The sequence below is a fragment of the Sorex fumeus genome, unplaced genomic scaffold (assembly GCF_029834395.1).
Source record: "Sorex fumeus unplaced genomic scaffold, SorFum_2.1 ptg000001l, whole genome shotgun sequence".
Taxonomy (NCBI): Eukaryota; Metazoa; Chordata; class Mammalia; order Eulipotyphla; family Soricidae; genus Sorex; species Sorex fumeus.
In genome coordinates, this window is record NW_026606058.1 from 7,257,477 (window position 1) to 7,283,405 (window position 25,929).

At 46.9% G+C, this 25,929-nt stretch overlaps 1 protein-coding gene across 1 annotated transcript in view; it reads right to left on the minus strand.

Moving 5' to 3' along the window:
* The window catches only part of TBX15 (T-box transcription factor 15), a 144,708-nt gene extending 123,109 nt beyond the window's left edge, over window positions 1–21,599 (minus strand). The window contains exon 1 of the mRNA XM_056123190.1: window positions 21,397–21,599. Coding sequence (XP_055979165.1) covers window positions 21,397–21,472 — 76 coding nt within the window. The 5' untranslated portion in view covers window positions 21,473–21,599. The remainder of the gene's footprint in view (window positions 1–21,396) is intronic.
* Window positions 21,600–25,929: the final 4,330 nt, after the last annotated feature.

A 25,929-nucleotide genomic window follows, 5' to 3' on the forward strand; every position in this document is an offset into this window, starting at 1 on the left:
GGCTATAGTGGTTACAAAAACCATCACTAAAATGTGACAACTACTATTCAGTTTAACAAATGCTCATGAAGCTCTAACAGAGATTAGACAAGGAAGGTGCAGTGCTCACCAAAGTTTTCCAGTCTAATCAGTTTACAAATGTCCTCCCAAAAATGACCTTAAATTTAAGGCAAAATGTTTTGTGTCATCAGAAAAGGACACGGTACAGATTTATACTTTTCCCCTTCATTTATGATCTTTTTTAAAATTCACTCTCACTGTCACTGTCCTCCCGTTGTTCATCGATTTGCTCGAGCGGGCCCAGGAACGTCTCCATTGTGAGACTTGTTGTTACTGTGTTTGGCATATCGAATACGGCACGGAGAGCTTCTCAGGCTCTGTCGTGCGAGCGGGATACTCTCGGTAGCTTGCCGGGCTCTAGACTGTATAAGATTTAAATTAAATAATCGCATAAATAAAATACAATCAGGTCTGGTTCATGCCCTGTTTCTTATTCTGCCACCTGGGTAAGTCCCTCTCCCCCACCTCTCTCTCCCTCTCTCTCTTTCCCTCTCTCCCTCTCTCTCCCTCTCTCCTTCTCTCTCCCTTTCTCCTTCTCTCTCTCCCTCTAATCTCCTCTCTCCTTCTCTCTATTCCTTCCTCTCTTTCCCTCTATCTCTTCGCTCTCTTTCCTTCCCTCTTTCTTTCTCCCTCTCTCTCCCGCTTTTTCCTCTCTCTTGTCCTCTCTTTTCTCTCTCTCCCTTCCTCTCTCTCTTTCCCTCTCTCTCCTTCCCTCTTTCTCCCTCTCTGTCCTCGCTCCCTCTCCTCCCTCTCTCCCTCTCCCTCTCCCTCTCTCTCCCTCTCCCCGCCCCCCCCCCCCCAGGATCCTGACTTTCTCACTGTGGAGGAGGGAGCCGTGGTGCCCACTCCTCCCGGGGCCCCTCTGCAGACCGAGCAAGCTAGCATCCCTGTGCAAACTCCTTCCTCTCATCCCCACCCCTGGGTCCATCCCAGAAACTTTCTAACTCAAGGCTTTCACGCCCCTTTGTCAAAGAACCTTTGGGGTCTGGAGTAATAGCACAGCCGGGAGGGCATGTGCCTTGCCCACGGCCCACCTGGGTTCTATCCCCAGCACCCCATATGTGAGTACTGTGAGTACAGAGCCCGGAGTAACATCTCCCCCACCCCTGGCAAATAAAAAACCTTCACTCAGTTCCTGGGACCCATAGAGTTCAACCCCACACACTGCTCCTCCAGCTGGGAGCTGGGGACTCAGCAGGGCTTGCTTCTCCCATTGCTGGGGTCTCAGTAGCCAACCTGAGACTTTGACTTTTTTTTAATTATTTTTATTAAAGAATTCTGATTTACAAAGTTATTGATAGTTGCATTTCAGGCATATAACAGTTCAACACCAATCTCACCACCAGCATCAACTTCCCTTGATCAGTTTTCGAACATTCCCCTACCCCCAACTCCCAACCCATCTCCACCTGTCAACTTGACAGACACATTACAAAGTTTCAGTAGTTGCAGCATAGATTTCATGTTTTCAGTTTCATTGAATCCATGTTTTGGATACATGGCGAAACCACTCACCCATATACCGGTATAACTGAAGCCCTGATGCCTGTTGACCCATTACTTCCTGTTCTCTTCTCCCCAACCTCCTTGATTTCTTTCCTTCTCTGTCCTTCTCCTCTTTAAACACTTGAGTCAAGGGTGATCAAACTTCCCCCCTTTACTACATTTCCTTGCCCAGTATTCTATATATGACAGATAAGTGAGATCATGCCATTTGACTTTCTTCTCCTGGCTTCCTTCACCCAATATGATATATTCCAATTCTAACCATGTTGCAGCAAATCGCATAATTTCATTGTTCCTTATAGCTGCATAATATTCCACTGTGCATATATACTACATCTTCATAATCTGTTTTTCTGTCATTGGACACTTATCTTAAATAAGTGTATAGTAGCTAAGATATGATCCCACATGTCAGTTCTATTCTAAGTTTACTGAGAACTTTCCATACTGTTTTCCACAGAGGTTGTACCACACAACATTCCCACCAGCAGTGGATGAGAGTTCCTATTTCACCACATCTCCGTCAACAGAGATTATTCCTACCATTTTTGATATGTGCCATTCTCACTGATGTGAGATGGTATCTCATTGTCGTCTTGATTTGTATTTCTCATATGATAAGTGATGCTGAGCATTTTTTCATGTGCCTATTGGCCATCTGCGGGTCTTCTTCTAAGAAGTGTCTAATCATTTCCTCTCCCCATTTTTTGATAAGGTTTTGAAATTTATTTTTTGTTAATCTTTGTGAATATTTTATATGTCTTGGATATCAGGGCTGGAGCGATAGCACAGCGGGTAGGGCGTCTGCCTTACAAGCGGCCAACATGGCCGACCCGAGTTCGATTCCTCCGCCCCTCTCGGAGAGCCTGGCAAGCTACCGAGAGTATTGGATATGCCAGACACAGTAACAACAAAGTCTCCAATGGAGACGTTACTGGGCCCGCTTGAGCAAATCGACGATCAACAGGAGGGACAAGCCAAGCCAAGCCTGGATATCAAGCCTTTAGTTGATGTGTTGAATGCAAATTTTTCCCCATTCAGTTAGCTGCCTTTTAGTTTTAACCCGTGGTTCTTTGGCCACGCAGAAGCTCTTTAATTTTACGCAGTTATATTTGCTTATTTTTTATTGTGCTGCCTTTGCCAATGGCACCATTCTGAGAAGGAACCAACGAGAGATTCCTAAAGAGGACAGCTGAAGATAAAGTTGGCAACCCCCAAGAACTTTATCCCATTACAACCATAGTCAAAATAAGTGTGAGTTTTGCATCAACATATGCAGTTTTCTTCTAAATTCATTTCATTTGTTAGGTGTGTGGGGGCCGGGTGGGAATCCCCTCAAAACTCCATCCAGAAGTGCTCAGGAACTGATTCAAATGTGCTCAGAAGCCACACCCAGAAGTGCTCGGACGGACCATGTGGTGCCAGGATAAAACCTGCGGCTCCTGCATGCAAAGCATGTTCTCTGGCCTTCACACTATCTGCTTGGCCCCTAATCATCACATTTTGAACTTGTACATCCTGTCACTTAACATTCTCATCAAACTTCCGTTTTTCATTGTGGAATATTGCTGTCCTATTGGATGTGTAAATTTGCCTTAAACTGTGTAGAATTTCTTCAGATTGTATTTTACAGGTGGGAGAAAAAAGAATAAAGTATTCAAGACAGAAGAAGAATCAGAAGAAACTGTATAATTGAAGATAAAAAGTTAGCCAGTGCTGAAAAGACGTTAAAACAGAACCCCAAAAACTATGTGGGGTGAGCTGGAGCAAGAGAAAACAGCAGGTGGGTTGCTTACACATAGGAAACTCGGGTTCTGTCCGTGGTGGTCTTCAAGCACCACCTAGAGTGATCCCTGAGCACAGAACCAGGAGTAAGCCCTGAGTATAGCCAAGTGTGGCCAAAATAACAACAAAAAAATGCTATCTGCACTCCCATGTTCATTACAGCATTACTCACAATAGCCAAGATGCGAAAACATCTAAACATTAATCAACTGATGAATGAACTCAAGATATTTAAATGCAGACATATATATCTTTCATGTATCTATTGATAGATATTAAAATCATATTGTATAATTATATATTTATCTGGGCTGGAGTGATAGCACAGCAGTAGGGCATTTGCCTTGCACACAGCCAGCCTGGCCGAGCCAGGTTCGATTCCTCCACCCCTCTTGGAGAGCCTGGCAAGCTACCAAAAGTATTCAATATGCCACACACAGTAACAAGAAGTCTCACAACGGAGATGTTACTGGGCCCGCTCGAGCAAATTGATATATGTATCTGATATCATAGATATCTCTATCATAGATATCTCTAGATATACATAGGTATATCTAGTAACAGACAGATATTAAAATCATGTTGTATAATCATATATGTAACAGATATGTAATGGAGCTTATTAACTCTAAAGAAGGAAGCCCTGCTTTTGCAAAAACATGGATGAACCTTGAAGGAATTATGCTCAGGGAAGTGAGATAAAAACAAATACTATATACACTTCTTGTAAGTGAAATCATAAAAATTAAAGCTCATAGAAACAAAGCCAGAAGCTAGTTACTAGGAGTGGTGGGTAGGAGAATCAGGGGTGGTATTGGTCAAAGGGTACTAACCTTCAATTACAAATTAAGTAAGTACTAAGGAGCTAATACACAGCACTGTAGGTACAATTGGTGTCACTCATTACATACTTTCAGATTATTAAAGAAGTAGATTTTAAATGTTTTCACCACAAAAGGGAACAAAAATTTTTAAATATACAAATGTGTCAAGTCCATTTGCATATGCTGTAAATCTTAAATTTACACTATGTACATATAGATTATATGTCAATATGAGAGCAGAGAGGTCGAGACACACCATGCTTGCTCAAACTTACTCAGGGTTCTGTGCTCTGGGATTACTCTTGGAGAGGTTGGGGCTAGGGGGTGTGGAACCACATGTGGTGCCAAAGTATAGATCAACCTGAGTCAGTCACGTGTGCAAGATGGCACCTTACTTACTATACTATCTCTCTGGCCCATATGTCAATTTCTTCCTGAATGGAGGGTATGCTATGAATAGAGCGGCAGTGGATATAAGCTAAAAATCATTGCGTGGGATACTTAAGGTTCCTAAAAAAAACTCTTTAGAGTATTTGAGTTTTTCTCTCAGTTTTCCAATGAATAGCCAGCTATAAGCAAGTGAGGTGATAATATTGACCAAGATCCAGTCTCCTGGCATTGTGCCAAGCCTTTTGCATTTGTCATCTTACTTAATAAGTGTCATCAGACTCATACCAGTCTTGCAGCAAGTACTGTGTCCATTTCACATGTGCGCAATGAGTCACATAAAGTCACTTTCTCAATTTCACATGGCCAGAGTTACGTGCTCAGGGCAGGGAGATCCAAGACACAAACCCTAGGGCCTTCTCTGCTGTGCAATGCCATTTCTTTCATTTCCATCTATTGTCTTAGTTTCCCACCACAGTCGGTTTCTTCTGCTTATAGAATATAAAAGACCATCTGTTTTTGATAACATTTTATACTCACCATCCAACAGAGGCAACCCAAAACAATAGTAGGCTGGTTTTCAGCTGACAAGACGATTGACAAAAAAAAAATGCGGTCAAAACTCAGGAATGATGCAGGTGAAATCTCCACAGTCTACCCATCCACATACCTAAAAGTTGCCCTTGCAATAAAGCCAGGGCTGTCATTCACAACACTCAGCAGCAGTAAGCCACACAGCTGTGGGAGCCTAACAGTTTGGGCAGGAAAACAGACAGGCAAAGAAAAAGAAGAATGTAGTCAAGCCCCAAGGAAAAAATGTTAACATCCGGAACCAATTCACCCACACAAGCTGGGGAACCGTTATACCCAGCTCTCCATAACACCCCTCTGCCCTCACATCCCAGCTGATCCTATATATGGACAGACACACATACACACATATACACACACCTCACACACACATACACACCTATGTAGGATTTTTTTTTACTATTCACTCACCCCTCCAGCAACCAAATTGTCCAGTGTCTGTAAGAAGTGCATTCTGATGCAGTAATTACCTACCACCCAGTCAGAGTATCACAGAGATGCCTTAAATCTCTGCAATATCACAGTCTAATCTGGGTAAAGCACAGTTGCACCAGATGGGATCTAATGTTCCCAGTATTAATGCTGGTCAAACAACTAGGACTCTGAACATTGAAGAAAAAGGTGAAATGGTCAAGACCTGGCTGGTCTTCTATTTTGCAAAATCTCCATTTCTTGGGCTGGAGCGGTAGCACAGTGGGTAGGGCATTTGCCTTGCATGCAGGCGACCCAGGTTCAATTCCTCTGCCCCTCTCAGAGAGCCCAGCAAGCTACCGAGAGTATCTTACCCGCATGGCAAAGCCTGGCAAGCTCCCCGTGATGTATTCAATATGCCAAAAACAGTAACAACAAGTATCACAATTTGTTGTGAGGCATTACTGATGCCTGCTTGAGCAAATCGATGAACAACGGGAGGACAGTGCTAGAGTGGGCTGTGCTCCATTTCTTATTGGACATATCTCATGGGTGAGATCTGGTAAGTCACCCAAGATCACAGCATTCACCTTTTTCTGCGCCACACTCAATATTTCAAGAGTTTGGCTCCACATAGGTTGCTCGGAAAAGAAAATGTGCATAGAGGGTCATATAGTTCTATTGCTGCAGGAACATTTCAAGTCCCATCACTTATCATCTGCACTAAGTGGAGTAGGCAACGGACAAAAGCAATGTTTGAAAACAGAGCTGGACTTCACAGCGTTTTCTTTTCAGTTTCTAAAATTCCACTTCTCTACCTGGTAGAATAGACAGGAATATGATCAAGCTTACAGTGAAAGTCAAAAACACTTCAATGCTAATTCTTCTACACAACGAAATTGGGGGATGTAATTTTCCTTCCAAATCCCTGTTGGAGACATCAGACTTCTTACGAGAGGAAGGTTTCTTGAAGTGGGAGGGAAAATGATGGAAAAATTGAACAGGTGGACCACAAAACCATGAAATCCATTGTTCCTAAGTTCCCGGAAACCCACCATTGGGATCACACCCACTGCAACAAAGCGTCAGAGCATAGGATGTGTTTATGGAGGTGGAAATTTCTGCAAATAGCAGGTCCCATTCAAAACGAGGCAGTTCTAAATAGAGCTGTTAGAAAATAAATGAATCCAAGCAGTTACTCAGAGGTTAAAGTTAAAGCCACAACTCTGAGAGTGGGTGTACATGCTGTGGGTCCTCAAGGCGGTTTCCTAATCCTTGGGCATTAAAAAGAAGCCACTGTGGAAATCAGAATCTCTTCCTTTGTAAATTCAATCCATAGCAAAGGGATTTCAGCTGTGATTGCTGAGTTGGAAAAAAAAATCAACACTACTTAGAAATGCACGAATTGCTCGTCACTGCAACTGATATGTTTCTAAGCTGTTCCATTTTGAATCAATTACCAATAAGATTCCTTCCATCCCATTGTGAATGGAGAAGGGAATGGATAAAACAGAGTAGTTAAAATTTCCCTTGAATCTTACTGCAAGAGAGGATTTAGGATGAGGAGGTTTTAGATCAAATTCAATATGTAGCCACTGCATGTCAGACAATGAAATTTCTACATTAAAGTTAAAGAAAATAAGTCATGTTGCAAAGAGAAGTCTGCACATGCCATACTCTACAGAACATGGCTAAAAATTCCACCCTAAAATAAGTGATATTTTTCTCCTAGCAGGTATAAAGAAGGCAGATTACCACAGGAGGGACTAACAATGAGACAGGAAGACTGAGATCCCAAAACTGTAAACTGAGATCCCAAAATCTTGTTTAACATTTTTGTTTTAGCGTGTATAGATTATTCATTGACAAAATTTCAAAGACCTCACTATAGGACTAAAGAATCAGTAATGTCACTAGAGTCTCAGGGTCGGAGTGATAGTATAGCATATAGGCCACCTGCCTGGCATACAGCTGAACAGGCTTCAATCCTCAGCACCCATATAGTGCCCCAAGCCTGCCAAAAGTGAATCCTGAGCACAGAATCAGTAGTGAACCCTGAGCACCACAGGGTGTGACCCAAAAGCAAAAAGAAAAAAGAATGTAAGGGTTAAGGATAATGTCCCTGGCGCCAAAAAAAAATTTAAAAAAAGATAAATTAAAAGACAAAAAAAATAAATAAAAATAAATAAATAAATTCTATGGGAATCATGTAAACTGCATTGAGCGACATCACAGTGAAGAAGTTATCCGATTGGTTTGAGCCTCACCTTCTTCATCTGTAAAAGGAGGAAACAATGACCTTTTTTGAGGACTAGAAGGCTAGATGCCATGAGTGTGAATGAAAACATCAGTATAGTGCCTAAGATGGGGTGCATCTGCAAGTCATGAAGCTATTTATGGAAATGTTGGTTAGTGGGATGAGATGATGCTTGTGGGATTGGGTAAATATAGAAGCATCTCCCTTGAGACATAATATAGGAAAGAGAATGTTTTGAAGAATGAGACCTAAATTCCACCCGGGGTCCAGTTTCCTTTTCCTAATGATCAGCCAGAGCTTGAGCATTTGCGAGGAAGATCCTAGGTTTCTAGAATGAGACTGAAGTGGGGATCTTCTCCTGGGAATGTAGGCTCTGTCTCTGCTGCCAGGAATGAATGTAAACAAAGACTGGGGTAAAACTAGGCTGTTTTTTAATAGTAAATAATTAAATTAAATCCAGACTGCTTATCGTCTAGGAGCAAGAAAACTATACAAAACTTTATAACCAGATGACAGGCACAAAAGCTGAAGCTCCTGCTGCTTCCCTAAATTAACAAAAACAGAAACAAGAAACTTCCCAGATTCTTTCTTTCCTGGTATCTGCTTCGCTTAGGTTTTCCTTTCGTTCCTTCACTCCTTTCTTTTAAAACTCAACAGGAAACACCTGAAAACTCTTTAATGCATTTTCAACTAACTGGTAAAACTGGGTTCATTTTGCCCAGAATCCTGGGGAAAAACCTATCCAAAATCCATCTTCCTCAGCTTATGATGGGGTCATATAACCCGACAAACCCATCAAATTGGAAATACATATATTAATTCAAGATGTATTTAATACACCTAACCTATCAAATATCATAGCTTAGCTTAGCCTATCTTAAACACATTCATAATATTTACATTCACCAACAGGTAAAATAAAAAGTATCTAACAATAGGCCTATTGTAGAATAAGTAAGTAAAGTAAAGGCCCTCCCGTTGATCATCGATTTGCTCGAGCGGGCCCAGTAACGTCTTCATTGGAGACTTTGTTGTTACTGTGTTTGGCATATCGAATACGTCAAGGGGAGCTTGCCAGGCTCTGCCGTGCAGGCGAGTATTAAATATATCACGTAACTTACTGAAAGTGAAAAACAGAATGAATAATTGTATGGATTGTCACCATTAAGGGATACAGATGAAAACACACTAGACCTTAAGGATATTTGAGTTACTGAACTAAAAATTAATCGCTGAATGATGAGAATGCTGCATTCACAGTCATCACTTTATTTCTCCTCTAATGAGAAATGAGGAATAACTAGAGACTGGAGTGATAGTACCGTGTGTAGGGCGTTTGCCTTGCACGCAGCCAGACGACTGGGGTTCGATTCCCAGCATCCCATATGGTCCCCTGAGCACCGCCAGGGGTGATTCCTGAGTGCATGAGCCAGGAGTAACCCCTGAGCATAGCCGGGTGTGACCCAAAAAGCAAAAAAAAAAAAAAAAAAAAAAAAGAATAACTAGCTGAAGACACTCTATCTAGAGTAGCTGTTGTTTCCCCTCATGATCAAATGGCTGTCTGGGGGCTGGGGGCTGTTGCTCACTGCCATGCCCTATATGAGAAGAAAGAATTGTACTGCACATTGCTTCCCTGGAAAAAGATGAACATTTAAAATTCAAAATACAATTTCAACTGAAAGCATAACTTTCACACCATCATAAATTTTTTTAAAGTCTTGAGTCATTCCTCAGTACCATCTGAACAAGCTTCCCCAACAAAGGTCTTAAAACAATGAAACAATGAAACATCTTGATTTCCTATATAGAATAATATAAATCTTTTTTGGATTGGGGGAATCCATGGAGAAATGTTTAGAATAAGCAAAAAGAAACAAGTTTATGTTATTCTACTTCCCTCATCCAGAAAGGCTCCTCTGTCTTCTGCCCAAGAATTCCTGGGGAGCTGATAAAGTTGAGGTTAGGGGTTCCCAATTCCACCCTCTACCTATTATTCTACATGTGCCAGTAGGCTGATTCCCACTCTTCAAAGTCCTCTTTCTCTTCTTCGGATAGACATTCAGGTACTGGAAGCCACAAAGTCCTAGTGGACTTGATTAACAACAAATACTAAGACTCTGTACTCTGTTTCTAACCAAACACCATATACCAAGAGGGATCCCACTCTTAGTTGCAATGATGCCATTCAAAGCAAAAGACAAGGCTAACAGGCCAGAGTTTGCTATAAACTACCATCTTCAACAATTTCATTTTTTTTTTTTTTTTGCTTTTTGGGTCACACCCAGCGATGCTCAGGGGTTACTCCTGGCTCATGCACTCAGGAATCACTCCTGGCGGTGCTCAGGGGACCATGTGGGATGCTGGGAATTGAACCGGTGTTGGCCATGTTGGCTGCATGCAAGGCAAACACCCTACCCGCTGTGCTATTGCTCCAGCCCCTAACAATTTCATTTCTGTTGTTGTTTTGTTTTCCTTGGGGCTGCACACTTGGTGATCAAGAGTTATAACTGGCTCTGGGCTCAATAGTGACTCCTGGCAGAGTTTAGGAACTATATGCAGGGGTGATGGGACCAGTCCAAGGTTAGCTGTATGCTAGGTAACTGCCTTACCTTTAGCTCTCCAACAATTTCTTACTCAAGCATGTCACTGAGTTGAGACATCAGTTAAGTCCATTAAGAGAAATAAAGGTCACTAAATCCGTTGTTCTCCCATTTGGACTATCTCATTTAATCTTCACAACAACCTTTTCATGTACATGTTTATTATTACCATTTCACAGATAAACAGGGGTTTGGAAAAATTAACTTGTTTGCCTAAGGATGTACAACTAGCAAATGTTAGAACCAGAAGTCAGACGTAGCTTTTAACCACTATACAAACATCATTCATTCATTCATGCACTGCAGCAAGTAAAATAAAATAATAATTGTGATCTATGAGATGGTAATAAAATGATTATATTTCATAGCATTATTTTAAGATATATAACATACACATGGAATACATATTATATTTTAGCACAGTTGAGTACTATTCAATTAATATAATTTGTTATCATTATTGGAGCTGGAGCGATAGCATGGCCGGTAGGGTCTCACATACGACAGACCTGGGTTTGATTCCTCTGCCCCTCTCAGGGAGCCCGGCAAGCTACCAAGAATATCCCGCCCGCATGGCAGAGCCTGGCAAGCACCCTATGGTTTACTCGATATGCCAAAAATAGTAACAACAAGTCTCACATGGAGATGTTACTGGTGCTCACTCGAGCAAAATCGATGAACAACAGGAGGATGGTGCAGTTATCATTGTTCTGGTCGTGTTGTTGTTGCTACTGTTCTTGCTGTTTCAGAGGGCCCCAAAATATGAGGCATTTGCTCTATCACTGACTTACATATCTGGCTCATTATATTTACTGTTTGCTCTGTGCCAATTACGTGTGCTAGAATGGTGACACAAGAGTAGTGAAGACAAGATTGCAACCCCAAGACAGTTTACAAGGTAGTGGTGAGAGAGAGTAACCAATAAATCCATTAGCTCCACAATAAAAGCTTACACAGGGACTCAGGTTGCAGAGAATGGTGGCATCAATTCAGAGTGAAGAGCTGTCCCTGGAGTTTGAAGCTTGCTGTAAAAAGTCCATAAGGAAATAAAGTCCCATAAGACAGAAACATGAGAAACCCTCCTAGGTGTGTGCGGGTCCTGGTTTTTTGCTCTGACCCTGCCCTCAAGTTCAGCAGCTATGAATAGAGGTTTTGAATGTTAAGCTGTCTTCTGATCTATCTTGTTGACAAGCGCTTTGCCTGTTACTAAGTCATCCTTTTAGCATTTTCACATCTCTGCCAGATCAAGAACTCAGCTTAGCAGACTAGACATGGAAAATAGTTACTAGCGCTTTCCATCAGGCTCAAACAGTAATGAGGGGCAACTTTTCCTTTGGGGGGAAGGGTTGTACCACCTCAATTAACCAGTGAAGTTGCTTTCCTCAGTGCTTGTATTTCAAGTTCCTAGTTCTTCCAGTTGTTTCTGAGAATAGCACCAAAAAAATGTTGAATGCATAAATGCATTTCCTTTAAATTCACCAATGCCATAGCATTCTTTTGGTAGGAAACTCATGGGCATTCACACACACACACACACACACACACACACACACACACACACACACACAACACGTGCAGAATAGGTTAAATCAAAATACAAAGAATGAGGAATCACTGACCCAGGACTTCTGAACATGTGATATTAATCTAAAAATCTTTCCAAGGGCTCTAAAAATGCTCTTAATTCTAGCTATAAAAAAAAACTGAAAAAAAGCATTTGCCTTATGTTGATATTACTCTTTTTTTCTACAACTGCAGTAAAACATCCCTAGTTCGAACAAAGTAAGGAGATGACTCAAGTTCTAACCTAGGTGAATTAAGAGAAAATTTTAATTATTTTTTAAAAGGTTAAAAGACACACAGAAACTTATACCTATTGGGGCCTCAGGGGGTGCTTAAGTCTCTCCCTCATTTCACAAAGCAAGAACTGAGGCCACATCAAGAAACAACTTTAAAGCGTTTTCCTCAACATTTCTATGTCTGCCTGCCTTTAAAATGGTTGTGTCTGGTTCCAACACTACTAAAACATCAGTAGAGCGTCTAGATCTAATTTACGCTAGTCTAGCCATGATATGTGAGTATAATCTAGATTCTGAGGGCCTGTGTTGATGGTTTAGTAGTAGAGTGAATATTCGTGACCAAACACATCAACAATTAAGGTTTCTGAAGTGTTTCACAATCCATGACTCCTCTGAAAGATTGGCTTCATGGTTGATTTTTCTACTTAACCTTTTTTTTCCCTAAATAGGACATATTTAGGGAAATGTAATGTGTGAGAGAGTGTGTCCATACACCTCCCCTCTACAACTATGCTGTGAAAAAGAAATCAAATTAATAGGTTTCTGAACGGGGGCTGGTCAAGAGCAGGGAAAGCACTACTGCGTTCACTCTTAGGGGGCTGATGCGTGAACTAGTGGCCTCCTATGAAAATCAATTACTTTTCAGGAGCTAGAACGGAAGTCAAACCACTCAAGTCCCTTATAACCCCTGGGCTGCAAATGTGCCCTTTGCAACCTAAAGCAAAGAAGATTTGGGAGTGAGGGTGTCTGTCGGGGTGCTGGAGGAAGTCCCTGAACTCTCGCCAGATACAGAAGCAAGCCATTTTCCCATCTACTTTGAAAAGTTGGGTGATTTCTTCTTTTTCGGTTCTCCTCCTTGATTTTTTTTCTCAGTAATTACTTCATTGTGTTTGATCTTCAAGAGCAGGGGGAGGGGGTGTGGGGGGAGGTGGGAGTAACTGCTATCCCTGTTTCTCCGAGAGCAACACCCTTTCCTAGATGTGGCATCAGTACCAGTACTCACCCCTGGATCCTTTTTGTCCCCCAACCGACAGAACCAGAACGACTTTCCTTTCTAAGGGACTGGCTATGTAATGTTTAGTGACCTTAGAATTACCCATTTGGAAATGGTTAGGGATTAAAAGTTCTTCAGGCCGAGGGATTCTTGGTTTCTAATTGCTCATGTTTGAAGTCAGTTTGATTCCTCGGAAATTTGTTCAGCCTGATGAAAGCAAAAGCACAAACTCCCCTCGGGGCTGGAGGTGTAAGATCCTAGGGTTGCTTTGCTCTTTTGGTTCCTTTGGTTTGAGTGGGGGAGGAAACGGGGTCGTTTATCCGGGCCTTCCAGATGATCCCGGAGTACCCGCAAAGCTCCAGGATGTAATTACAGCTGAGCCGATCACCCACCAGTCCCCCGAGGGTCCGGGATTCCCGCCTGCAACGGTCCTGACCAGGTCCTCGGGCAGCCTTGAGCCACCAGCCGTCCCGGCGGCCCCGCGCACCGCTGCGGGGTAGCGGGCCAGACGCACCCCACCGGCACCTCGGACAGACAGAGCGGCCGCGGGCCTGCGCGCCTCTGCGCGAAGGTCACCAAAGCGCCCTAAAGGCGTCGCGGGAAAGGACGCGCCCCCACTGCCCTCCTCGGTAAAAAGCCTACGAGGGGGTTTTGAAATGCGGAGTCGGGGAATTGGAGTGTAGAGGTTGGGAGAGGGGACAGGATCTCTAGGCGGAACGAGGCAAAAGAGAGAGGCTAACAGCTTTCAGGGGCCCAGTCCGGGGTTCTGGTCAACCTACACGTGGGCTTTAGGACTGTAAAGGACAGGACAGTCGTTTGGGGGTAAGAACTCACCCTGCTGAGAACTGGGTGCTGATCCTTTAAGGCGGCCACAGGTATGAGAACCTCTAGGGATGCCCTTGTGAAATTCTGTCCTTACCTGTGATATTGGGCGGGCTTCTATTTTTTGTTTGTTTGTTTGCTTGTTTGTTTTGTTCTGTAGGAGGCAGATTTTATCTATGTGATCCAGAATTAAGGTGTTTTTTTTCTTTTCAATCCTTTAAAGTGCAGTGGCCATTTGGAAACAGTAAACTCATTCTCAGCCTCAAAAACCACATTGTAAAAACTATGAAAAGACAAATAAGAAGGCAGTTTTTGCCTTTCCTATGTTCTGGAGTTACCTTTCCAAATTATAATGTTTCTCTTGTTATTTCTTTTTATAATAAGTAGAAATGATTATTTCCATCAACATTACTGAAAAAACGTGAAGTAACTCCTCTGAATACAAGGAGCATATTCTCTCCATCTAAAATGAAACAGCATTGTTCAAAAAATAAAACATCCACATTTAGTTAAGTTTTCACTCTTCCTAATCTTTTCAATGCATTTGTGCGTCTGAAAATAGGCGTCGCTTTCCTGTGTTTGTTCTACCACTTTGGTCAAAATCATCCATTAATTTGAGAATTAAATAAAAGCAGCAAAGATGCCAAGTTTCAAGTCCGGATTCTCAACTGATACCCAGCAGTGACAACTTTTCAGCCTCTTTCAGTTTTCAGTAATGTGTTAAACTGACTCAACCAAGAGGGAAAGAAAAGGCAATTCCTTTCTTCTGAAATATTAATCTATGTCCCATTCAGAACTCTACTGTTCACATAGGAACTGGAGATGTATATACATATGCTTGCATATAAACTAATACTTTAATGTCTTCTATATGTATAAAAAGAAATGTTCACACTGGCTGATGTTTTTTTTGATAGCACAGAATAAAAAGTAGTGATTATAAGGCTATTTGCACTTTCAGTATTAAAAAAAGAAACTCATCAGCTTGTAGTCAGCAAAATGTCTGACCTCAGAGTGATGCTAATAATGGCAGTGAATTAATGTTGATTTGTCCTTGCTAGTTGCCTAAATTCCCACCTCTTCCCATTTCACCTCTGGCCCTCCCTACTGAGTCTCATTTTCCACCTCTGACACTGGGAGCAAGGGCCTCACTTAAATTAACTAATGATTATCCTTGCCCAAAGAAGTATAAACAGACCCTAATTTATAAATTTGCTAATTGCTGTTACCAGTGCAGACCTCTGAGTATATCTGACAAGCACGTATAAAATTCAAAGTTCGCTAGAAAAGGGAAAGAACAAAGCAAAAACAAACCACATGAATGAGAAAAAAGAAGGGGGGAAAGATTCTATGTTCCATCAGTTTCTTCCTTTCCTTGTGGAAAATGATCCTTCTTCCCTGCGGAAAAGTATACCAAAAGATTAAAACTAGAAGGAAAAAAATTAAATATTTTCTATGGCTAAACTACTTTGTCTTTTGGGACTAAGAAAGCAATAACCAGCTATACCCCTGGGATAATCATTGCACTGATTTCTGCATTCCCAGAAAGAAAAGTGAAATGTCAACCTGATCTTTACCCTTATGGAATTTGTAATTCCAGGCCAGCCTTGTTCTTTTTTTATTTTCACAGTCACTAAAGAAAGAACTTCTACTAAAGTCCATAACCCAATCTCTAAAAAAAAAAAGTGCTCTCGGATTGGAGTGATAGTACAAGAAGGACGGCGTTTGCCTTGCACGGGGCAGACCCGGGTTCGATCACCAGCATCCCATATGATCCCCTAAGCACTGCCAGGAGTGATTTCTGAGTGCAGAGCTAGGAGTAACCCCTGAGCATTGCTGGGTGTGACCCGAAAAGCCAAAATAATAATAATAATAATTAGAAAATTAAGAAGTGCTCTCATGCAATACTACATTTTTTGCAACATTCATTATTTAATACTAATGATGCCCTTGGAGACGTTTAGATGAACAAAACATGTCAGTCTTCGAAGCCAAAATCCTTGATGGTTGAATATGCAAATTTAATGAGAGTGATTTTAGTTCCATTAAATTTACATCCACACACACTCGAAGGAAATTTTACACCAAAAAAATGCAAGGAACACAAACTACCAATATCAAGTCATTTTAGTATGGGCTCATAGGTTAGTCTTATCATTCTTCACTGAATTTTCAGGAGCTGCTTATATTAATGAAATGTTAAACTAAACAATTAAAAGATGTTTATGATGCCATTTAAAGTGACTAATATGGTGGGGAGAGATGGAGGGACCAGCAGTGTTTATTCTGCAATATAACAACTTTACTCTAAACTCCAATATAAGAGACATAATTCCCTCTTCCCCCTGTATTAATAACATTACCTCATGAACATTTCTTTCTGGGAGTTCTACCTATAAAATCAGGAAACCCACGGAGGTTAACTTTTTTAACTCAAAATAATTTTTAGGAAACAGCAATTGGCTGGGTGGGAGGAAGTGTCTCCAAATTAGCTAGAAGAGCTGACCACATGCTTTGCCGGCCAGAGGCCCAGGTTCGATGCCTGGAACCCCGTGGTCCCCTAGGCACAAATGAGCGTGTCCCCCCCCCCCACACCCAACAAAAGAAGAAAGAAAGAAACTAGTGTTGAGTGAAGTGTGGAAGATGCGAATTCCAAATCATAAACAAGCCCCAAATTGTGAATTGTCCTCTGCGCCACCCTTGAGACCCTCACTCCCGACTCATACCACCCCCTAGTTAAGCTTGAACGGCTGAACGGGTGAGAGGGGCGGAGGTGGACAGCGAGGGCAGACCCGCACCTGGCCTCCTGCTGCCCGCATCCTTTCCACAGCCACCCCCGGCCTGCCACGCCCGAGTAGGAGACAGAGCGGCGGGTTGCAAACCACAGCGGGTTGCAAACTGGGGGCGTCCGACCCCCGTCCTCTGTCCGCCTCCCACCGCCCTCCCGGCAGTTCTCCTTCTATCTATCGCCTGGCGAGGGTTCGAATGCCTTCGTTCTTCCTAGTAGCCACCGGTTGGGCCTCACCGTGCCGGGGCGGGTGTTTTTGGACGAACTCCTCTCCCGCCGCCGCTGCAGCCCGCGGTCCTCGCGCCGCGCCACCCGGACGGAGACCACCGGCAGACTGAGCCGCCTCTGCCTCTGCACAGCGACAGCAAAAGGCGTTTGGCCTCCTCCGCGAGGGTTCGATCCACCCTCACCAGCCCACGGTGAAGTCCGATCTTGCCTAGGCCGTCGCCTTCCCGCAAGGTCACTTACCAACGCGACTGATGCGCGCACGTTCGGGAGGCGCCCGCGGGGGTCCTAGCCCGACGCCCTCTCGGCCGGCACAGGTCAGAGGCTCACACACTCCAGACACACCCGAGTCGGACCCCAGCAGACCCCCGGGACGGCGCCCAGGGCGCGCCACTCACCCCCGCCCTGCGGTCCAGGCCCACGGCCTCTCCCTGGCCGCTACCTGCTTCGCGCGAGCACCTAGTCCCCAACGGTGTCACATTCGGCTTCTCTTCCCCACTGAAACATCATTGACTTCGTTTCCCCCCAGTCTTTCCCTACGGGGGCTGGGGTCGGGCGGAGAGGTAATGTCAGGACTCAAATCTCGCCGTCTTAATTTTGAGCAAACAAGTCCCATAGTCACGCACTGGCAGATTAATTCGGGTGACCCAAGAAATTCCAAAGAAGACAGTCTCCGAGAGAGAGCGCTGGGCGGTTTCCCTTTCTCTTTTGGGGGAGGGAGCCGTGGAAAAACGGTCTCTCTCCCACCTCCCAGAGAGTTTGAGCCTGGGGACCGAGGCCAGGTGGGCGTGCTGGGCCAGCGCCCTGCAGCCCACGAGTCCTCGGGCGCCCCAGGCCCGGAGCGCCCACGCGCGCGCGCAACCCCGACGCCCTGAGCCGCGCAAAACCCGGCGACTGCAAAGCGACTCAGCCTCGCGGGCTCGGGGCAGGAAAAGCCCGCGCAGAAGGTAAGAATGTTTTCCCTCCGCGCTGGGCTGTGGATTGGGAGGGAAAGGCCCACCGTGGCGCTGGGGAGGCCCCTGGAGCTGTGGCTGGTCCCCGGGCACAGATGGCGCCGCTGCGTGCCTGGAATATACTTGCAAGGCCTCAGCCCGAGCAGCTGTTCCGGGCGATCCGGGCTGGAAAGTTTCCTCCGTAACTGCTCGGCGGCTGGGGGAGGCGAGAAGGCTCCAGAAGCGGCAGCTCGCTCCTAGACCAGCTTGCAGAACCACCCTACCGCGTGCGGCTGCTGAACTGCAGCGACTTCTCTGGAAAATGCAGAGCGTTGGGGGGGACACCTCGGCTGGCCCTTCTCCAGGGGGTGTTCGGGTCCGCCGGGCTTGGTGGAAATTTTTTTTGCAATACATACTGCGTGTCCTCCGGTGTGGGTTGCCTACGACACGCACGCGGACCTGGCTGGTCTGCGGTTTGCAGGTTGGAGCTTCAGGCTGCGGGCGCTTGGCGCCAAGCGAAGCTAGCCCTGTCCGAAGGCGAAATGAAAAACGGGCTGTGAAAAGGCCAAAGCCCGGGCTTCGAATCAAACGTTTAACATTAAAACCTGCCTCGGGGTCGTCGAAGGATGCCAAGGATCCTGATGGGGCGGGCTTGGATGGGGCGGGCTGACAACGGTGGTCGCAGTTAGGCGAATGGGGTGGTCTGCCCGCAGGAGCTGCCCCCGACTAAGCGCCACGGGTGTGTGCTTGTGTGCTTGTGTGTTGAGTCCTAGCCCAGTCGCTTGGTTTTGTAGCTGTCGGTTCTGCTGGGTGAGTTTGTGTTTCCCTGATGCTGACTTCTTACCGCTCTGGTTTTGCACGAATCAAGCGTTAGATCCAGCCCTCTCTCAATATGGTGAAACCAGTTTAAAATTGTGAAGTTTTGTAGCTGTCGGTTCTGCTGGGTTTGTGTTTCCCTGATGCTGACTTCTTCACGCTCTGGTTTTGCACAAATCAACTGCCCTTTCTCAATATGGTGAAACAAGTTTAAAATTCTGAGGCGCGACCAGGCTGAGACAGTTATATGAAACATCGCTAGGTATATGAAAGAGACCGCAAAGTCATCCTTCCCACCACCACAACACACAGTTAAATGCTGCCCTATATGCATCTGTTCAAGTGCCGCATTAGAGAGAAGATAGAGGAAAGGCCCAGAGGGGCTGCAACCCCTGGCCTTGCCTTTTGCCACTGTGGGTACCCAGGAGGCCACAGTTCTGCCACCTCCTGGACTCATCCCTTAGCAGAACCTGCCAGCCTCCCCGTCCCAGTTCTGCAAGGTCTTTTCGGGTGCTACATCCAATTCCTAAGAAAGTGTTCACCTCCTTGACGCTCGGACTTGGAGACACAGCAGCAGAAGCCTGGCCTTCCTGCACTGGAGCGGTATCCCTGCTCCTTCGACAAAAGGCACACAAGTGTTCTTGGCTTCTGGCGTCTTCCTCATCAGGATAGACCTTTGTCTCACAAACATTTTGTTTCATTTTGTTTTGTTTTCTCTTCTTCGAATCTAAGTGCTCACCTTTTTCTTTAAACAAAATAAAGCAAAATACGTTTTTTAAAGACTATAGGAATGGGTCAGTTAAGCATCAGGCGCTCCTCTCTGGTACCCATACCTCCCCTGCAAGAGGGCGGCATTGTGGACGATGAGTCCGTTGGTGGCGACACCTTGTCCTAACCCCTCAGTTTCCTTTCCTCTCTTAGGGCCGAGAAGGGCCGGGAGAGAACCCTGCCGGTTGAGGCTCTCACAAGACCCCCAGCTTGTTGGTCCTTTGGACCTCTGAGCCTAGGATGGTTCTGGGTGACCTGGACCCCCCTTTCTAGTGAATAGGGTGTCTGTCCCGTGTAGTCGAGTGACTTAGGCCTTTTTCTCCGGCAAGAAAACAAAACAACCTAGCCTGAGTTGTCCTAAGCCTGGAAGAACTGCCACCAAACTGGGTGCAGACCCAAGCAATTCTGACAAATTCGGTGAGGAAAGTCTGGCTTGGGGGGGGGGGGGCGGCAAGGGGGTAAGGTAAACACACACGAGGATTGCCCACTCCAGGACCTGCGTGGACAGGCACCCACATCCAAATACAGGGAAGGACTTAAGCGAAATAAATCTCCTTTTAATTTTCTTTTCATCGAATAATAAAAATAATTCCCCAGCACTAAAGCCAAATACCATAACGGGCCACAAAAACACGGAGAATTCATAAAACTCTGTCTCTGCAGGTCACCAGCTAATCGTGTTATTATTAGCCTCGGGAGCATGGAAATTGAACTGTCACTGGCCAAAGAAAAAAATGTAAGCGACAGCTGTCCCTCCTCGGGTCGGCCAGCTTTCCATCCTCCGAGCTTCTGAGCCGCGGGATCTCGCACCCTTGGTCGCTCCCGAGTTTGAGGATCCCCGTTCCTTCCCGCGGCGGCCCCCCAGCATGCCCCGCGGACCGAGTTTAACTCCCCAACTCTGGCTGGTCAGCGGGACACCTCCAGGGGGGGTTTTCCTGGCAGGAAAGTTTTGGAAGCTAAACCAAATTGCCAGTATGTGGGCGCGTGTGTGCGTGTGTATGTGTGTGTGTGTGTGTGTGTATGTATGTGTACACACACAGACACACAATTCTTACCACAACAGCTGTTTCCCGAGGCTGTTTTGAACAGTTGAAATCTTGGCACTTAACACAAAACGTTACATTGTTACCCCACTAGAATAGGGGCTTGAACATCCCCCGGTGTTTTGCGCGTTGCGCGCGTTGTGTTCATACAACGAGCACAGACCCCAGACTCAATCGCGCCGCTCCCCACTCCCCTACCCCACATATTCAGAGATAGGAGCCCCGAAACGTGACCCCGGGTGAAAGGGTCTAAACACGCATTCCTCTTTACGTAACTGACAACGGCGCAGAAGTGTCCATTCTGCAACTGCTCGCAGTGAGTAGGAGAAAAGTGAGTCCCCGGCTTGGGAGCCGCGAGAACCGAACTGAAGACCCAAGTGCAACGACAAACTGGGCACGTCTCGAGAGTGGGGTGCCTAAGGAGATCTCAGCCCCATCCTGCGAGCTCGGGAGTGAATCCCAGCCCCGCCAGGCGTCTGCAGGTTGCGCCCCTGCTCACCCCCGGGACCCCGGGCGCACCAGCCCTAGCGCAGCTCGGCCTGTGAAAAGCGAGCGCAAAAAGGAGGCCCCTTGCAGGGAGGCCCCTTGGCGACCGAAACTGCGAGGCTCCGGCCACTTTTCCCAAACTGGCGCCGGGGCGAACCGAGTGGGGATCCCAAGGTATTTGCGCCAAGGGAAAGCAAGGCGCGTCGGGGCCCGGCGAGGCGTCCGCAGCCTGGGCCTCCCCTCGGCCCGGGCCGCCCGCGTCCCCGCCCGGCCCGCACCCGCGACTGGTCCCCCACACTCACCCGGATGAGGCTCCAGGCCGTGCGCGGCCGCGTCCTCCGCGTCTCCCAGTGGACCCGAGGGGCTCAGCGCCTCCATGGACAGGTCCAGCCCCTTCTCCTCCCAGTCTTGCAATTTCCGCTTCTTATTGGAGCCGATCAGGGCTTCAACGGAGAAGGCATGTGCTCGCGAGCTCAGGGCGACTGCAGACCTTCTCCTGTCGCTCATCTTAGCCGCCCGCGCCCCGGCCCCCGCGCGCCCCGCGACTGAGCCCTGACACTGCGCGCGCCCACCGGGCCCGCCCCGGGAGAGGCGGCAGCTGCTCGGCCGATCCCGGCGCCCTCCCCCTGCGCCCTCCCCCACCCCGCGCCGCCCGCCCGGCCCGGAGCCCCCGGCTGCCCCTGCCGGCCGCTAGGAACGCGCGTCCCGAGCGCCGCCAGCCCTGGGCAGGAGCGCTCGGGTCCTGCTTCCCACCGGCCGGGCGGGCGCTCACAGGCGGCGCCCGCTGGGCTTCATTCCTCCAAATTCTCTCTCTCCTCCCGCTCCTTCCCTCTCCTCTCCTCCCTCTCCCGCCTTCTCGCTCTCTCTTTTCGTCCTGCCTCTGATCGGAGCTTCTGGGAAAGTCCCCCCCACCCCCACCTAAATTCCTCCCTTCCCGAGGAGCTGGGGGGCAGGCGGTGCGCTCCTGTCCGCGGGGCGAGGGAGAGGGAGGGGGTAGGAAGAGTCCGACCGAGGGGAAAAGGACCAGCCCCCGACCAATGGCGAGGAGGGAACAGGAGAAACCCCGAGAGCACCGGCCAATGAGCGCAGCGGAGAGACTGAGGCTCGGGCCAAGGCTCCGCGCGGCTTGTCCCCGGGATGCACTTGGGCCACCGTTAACCCCTGGCTCCCCGGTGCCCCCACGGGAGGAGGTGCCCTCTCGGAGGGGAGCAGAATTGGAAGCTGCGGTCTGATCTGTGCCGAGATCAACTCCAGCCAGTCCCCAAACTCGTGTCTTTTCTACCCAAACCGACTACGTCTCCCAGACGCCGCAAGCTCAGAGTCATTTTGATAGAGATCTGCAGCTGGGGGGCTCGGACAAAATTTCAAATGGTCCCCAAACGCTAGAAAACGGGCACTCTGGGGTTGACCCCCCCCCCCCCAGAAACTTTTTTTTTCTTGTTAAGATCTTCTGGTTCTGCTTGGGTTTCGCCACGCTGGTTCTTATTTTTCCAGCCAAACGCGTTCTAAGCCACTCTGGCCAGGACAAAACGAAAGAGAGAGGGAAAGAGGGTGAGAGAAAAGTAAATCAAACTACACCCCCAAATAAGCCATCATCTAGCGTCTTGGATGCAAAGGCTGAGGGTCGCCCCTCCTTCCAGCTCTAGCTGCTGGAGGGGTCCTCGAAACCCTGGGGGCGAGGGGCTCACCGCGCCATCGGCGGGCGGGCGGGCGGTTCCCGGCTGGGCCCACACGCAGTCCATGCGGGCCTTCTGTTTGGCGTGGACGCTGAGCAGGACTTCGCCTGCTCGGGCCAATTGTTCCAGAAAACTCACGGGAAGGGGCTGGTCGGAGGCAGTTAGGAGCTTTTGAGAGTAGAGATTTTGTTTTCAAAAATTCCCTTCAAAGCCGGTCCCCTCGCCTCTGGTACCCGTCTCTCCCCTCTCCGCGGATCCTCCCTCCACCTTTTAAAGGAAGAAAGAAAAATGTCTTTCAGGATCCTGCGGCCTTTGGGATTTCTAAGGAACTCCAAATCCAACACTTCTGGTCTTTCGGATTTCCCACACGCCCTCCCAGGTTACGCAAGTGGTCGCGGGCAACAAGAAGACCCGGAGCGGCAGCCCAGCACAGAGCAAGTTCAAGGGGGGCCTGGAATTCAGTCCTGCCAAGCTGGAAAGAGATCTCGGGTTTCCCAGAGGACAGCCTAAACACAGCGCTTGGGAGGCTGCTTATCCCAGGGCAAAGACCCCGTTCTGGGCTGCGAGTGAGCCCTGAAGGAAAGACCTTAACGCAGCAGCAGTCCTTGGCGGGCAGACGCGGGACCTTTCTGGGAAGCCGCCGCCTGTCAAGGCCTCTGGGATGAGCACCCGTTCTTCCGCCCACTTTTGGAGAAAAGGGGGCAATCCTGGGCCTCTGAAATGCCTCATTATGGCATGATTACTGTCACAAAATCCAGTGCATTTATTATGGTTGGAAGTACTCTGGCACTGAAGAGACTAGGATTGTATATATTTTTGCCCGGGCAAAGACTGTTTTGCAGACCTTCAAATAGAACTTCAGCTAGGAAGAGGAATAGCTAGCAGCACAGCAAATGTAGAAGAAAAACGGTGCAAGAGCCAGCAGATGAGTGTGATGCCACTTAAGGCATCGGGGAAGCAGGACCTTCAAGAAGTTTGTCTCAAGGTTGCGGGCCATGGAGCAGCACTGCACGAATCCTGGGCACTGAGTCTGTCTGCCACAGTGCTATTGGGCAAAGTGGGCAGCCCGGGTGATAAGACCCAAGGTGGTAAGACACAGCTTTTTTGGCAGAAGCCTTTGGGTGGAATGTGACTGAGCTCCATTGACTCTCTGTTGGGGTTTTAGCAAAGGAGTAATAACCAGACAGATCTGCGCGCCTAATTACCTTCCCCGGTGCCTCAGACCTCCCTCTAGGACTCCAGTGGCATACTCCAGGCTGCAGTCTTCCCAGGAAAGTCTAGAGAGGAGTGAAAGGACTGGCCTCTGCCTGTCTCCAATAGTTTTCTCCCATGCCAGTATCTCTCAGCACCACCTGAGAGCTTGGTGCCGTGGTCTTCTCCAGAGAATAGTGGTTGCATCTCCCTAAGGCTATAAACGTTTCTCAAGTGAGGGCTTTTTGGTTATCAATGCATCTAGATGAAGGTTCAGAAAACAAAAGTGTTGGAGAGGTACATAGAGAAGGGAGATGCCTTTGAAGGGTACCTCACCCCAAAACTAGCACTTAGCACAGTCCTCTCAGAAACTCCTAAACCCTTTCTTCAGGCTGCACAGAGACTGCCTCCACCCCATCCTGGTACACACTTGTCCTTCAATACAACTAGACCGGTAATGAAGGTTTTGAGGTATACATACATTCTTTATATGTAAACGGGACAGACAGGGCAATTTTCCTTTTGTGATACAAAGATCAATTGAAGTCCCTTACCAGAGGTTGTATTCCTGAGTGTGTGATCATATGCTGATCAGGAAGAAAGGGAGAAAGAGGAAGCAGGTGCTTTAATGTCTATCATGTAGGTGCATAATTGTAAGCAAACAGTAGGAAGAAAAAAGAATGAGAAGGATTAAATGCAAAATTCTAGTAGAATGGTAGGAATTTCCTTTTGCTTTCAGCAAGGAGCTTTCAAAATCTCTCATTGTCCCTCTCTCCTTGAACGTCAGGGTTAAGAGTGGGATCCCAGTAAAGAAGACTAATTCTCAAGTTTCTCAGTTACAGATTCCAATTTGGGGGCTTAGGTGCTTAGGTAGGATCTACAAGAAGTGTGTCTATTTTGGCTCAGGTCTATTTCAGGCCTGAAGTTCATTACAAGAACAAACCTGAAAGCCCTACCTACCCCCCCACACCCCCTACTAACTGCACCATCAACACAGGCACCACCACCACCAATAGGGCTCCAGGATGCCAGAAATGGTTGAGAAAGCACCTGAGAGAAATCAAAACTGATGGGGTTGATAAGAGTAGGGGGAGGAGGAATGCATCTAGATGATTCTATGACTGACCATACTGAGACATAGGAACTGGATGACCAGGCCTTGTTTCTAGATGATTCTATGACTGACCACCCTAGGACATAGAAAATGGATGTCCTGGCCTTGCTTTGACAGAAAGGAAGCCAACGTGGTGAGAGCATCATTACGTTTATTCACCTAAGACAGTGTCTAGGGGTTGTGACTATCCGAAGGAACGGCAGAGCCCCAGAATCTGGTGAGCAGCTTCCAGAAGTGGAGTCTCTACCGTCCTTCACACATCTGTCCTCATCTTCTTTCTCCCACACTAATCCCCCCCCCACCGCCCCTCAAATACTATCACCATCTCAATGTCAAATGACCCTCCAGCCATTGATTTTCAGTTCTCAGTCATTAAAAAAAAAAGCTTCAAATCTTAAAAATCACTAGCCAGCATGTCAAGTTAGTCTTCACTGAAAGGTGCTGGAGTGCTTGGATAGGAAGCTTGCCTTGAATGTGGTCAACCCGGTTTCGATCCCAGCATCCCATATGGTCCCCAAGCATCTCCAGGAGTGATTCCTGAGTTGACAGCCAGGAGTAACCCCTGAGCAAAATAGTTGGGTGTGGCTCAAAAACCAAACAGACAAAAAGAACAAAACAACCCCCTCAAAAAAAGGTGCGTGGGCAGGACACTTACTTAGAGGTGGGAATTAGAATGAAATGCGCAGTTGCAAAACAATCATGATCCTTAGATGACTAAGGATGGGGCAGGGTGAAGGTCGGTGGATGCAATGGTTAAGCCTAATAAATCCACCTCACCTCCAGACCGCGTGACAAGGCATGAAATAGGTTGTGCCTTGGTTTCCCCAGAGGCAGGATGAATGAGTTAAATACTT